Source organism: Cariama cristata, unplaced genomic scaffold, assembly GCF_000690535.1.
Source record: "Cariama cristata isolate BGI_N322 unplaced genomic scaffold, ASM69053v1 scaffold25787, whole genome shotgun sequence".
Taxonomy (NCBI): domain Eukaryota; kingdom Metazoa; phylum Chordata; class Aves; order Cariamiformes; family Cariamidae; genus Cariama; species Cariama cristata.
Genome location: NW_009626418.1, coordinates 8,702 through 8,932, shown reverse-complemented (window position 1 = coordinate 8,932; position 231 = coordinate 8,702). Strand labels below are relative to the sequence as shown.

Sequence of the window (231 nt, the reverse complement as noted above, 5' to 3'; positions counted from 1 at the left end):
CCCTCCAGCCCCCCAGCTGAGCCTGTTCTCGCTCCCCCAGGACCGGACGCGGGCCGCCTTGTTGGACAACCTTCACGACGAGCTCCATGGGCACACGCAGACCATGCTGGGGCTGGGGCCCGAGGAGGACAAGCTGGAGAACGGGGGTCACGGAGGCTTTCTGGAGTCTTTCAAGGTAAACCCCTGTGCCTTGCCGACAGCAGGGTTAAAATGCACCAAGGGCTGGCAAAG

At 63.6% G+C, this 231-nt stretch overlaps 1 protein-coding gene across 1 annotated transcript in view; it reads left to right on the top strand.

The window, feature by feature from the left end:
• Nucleotides 1-34: 34 nt before the first annotated feature.
• The window catches only part of RAP1GAP2 (RAP1 GTPase activating protein 2), a gene marked incomplete at both ends in the record, with an annotated part of 7,649 nt that continues 7,452 nt past the window's right edge, over nt 35-231 (top strand). The window contains one exon of the mRNA XM_009704041.1: nt 35-175. Within this exon, the coding sequence (XP_009702343.1) occupies nt 35-175 (141 nt within the window). The remainder of the gene's footprint in view (nt 176-231) is intronic.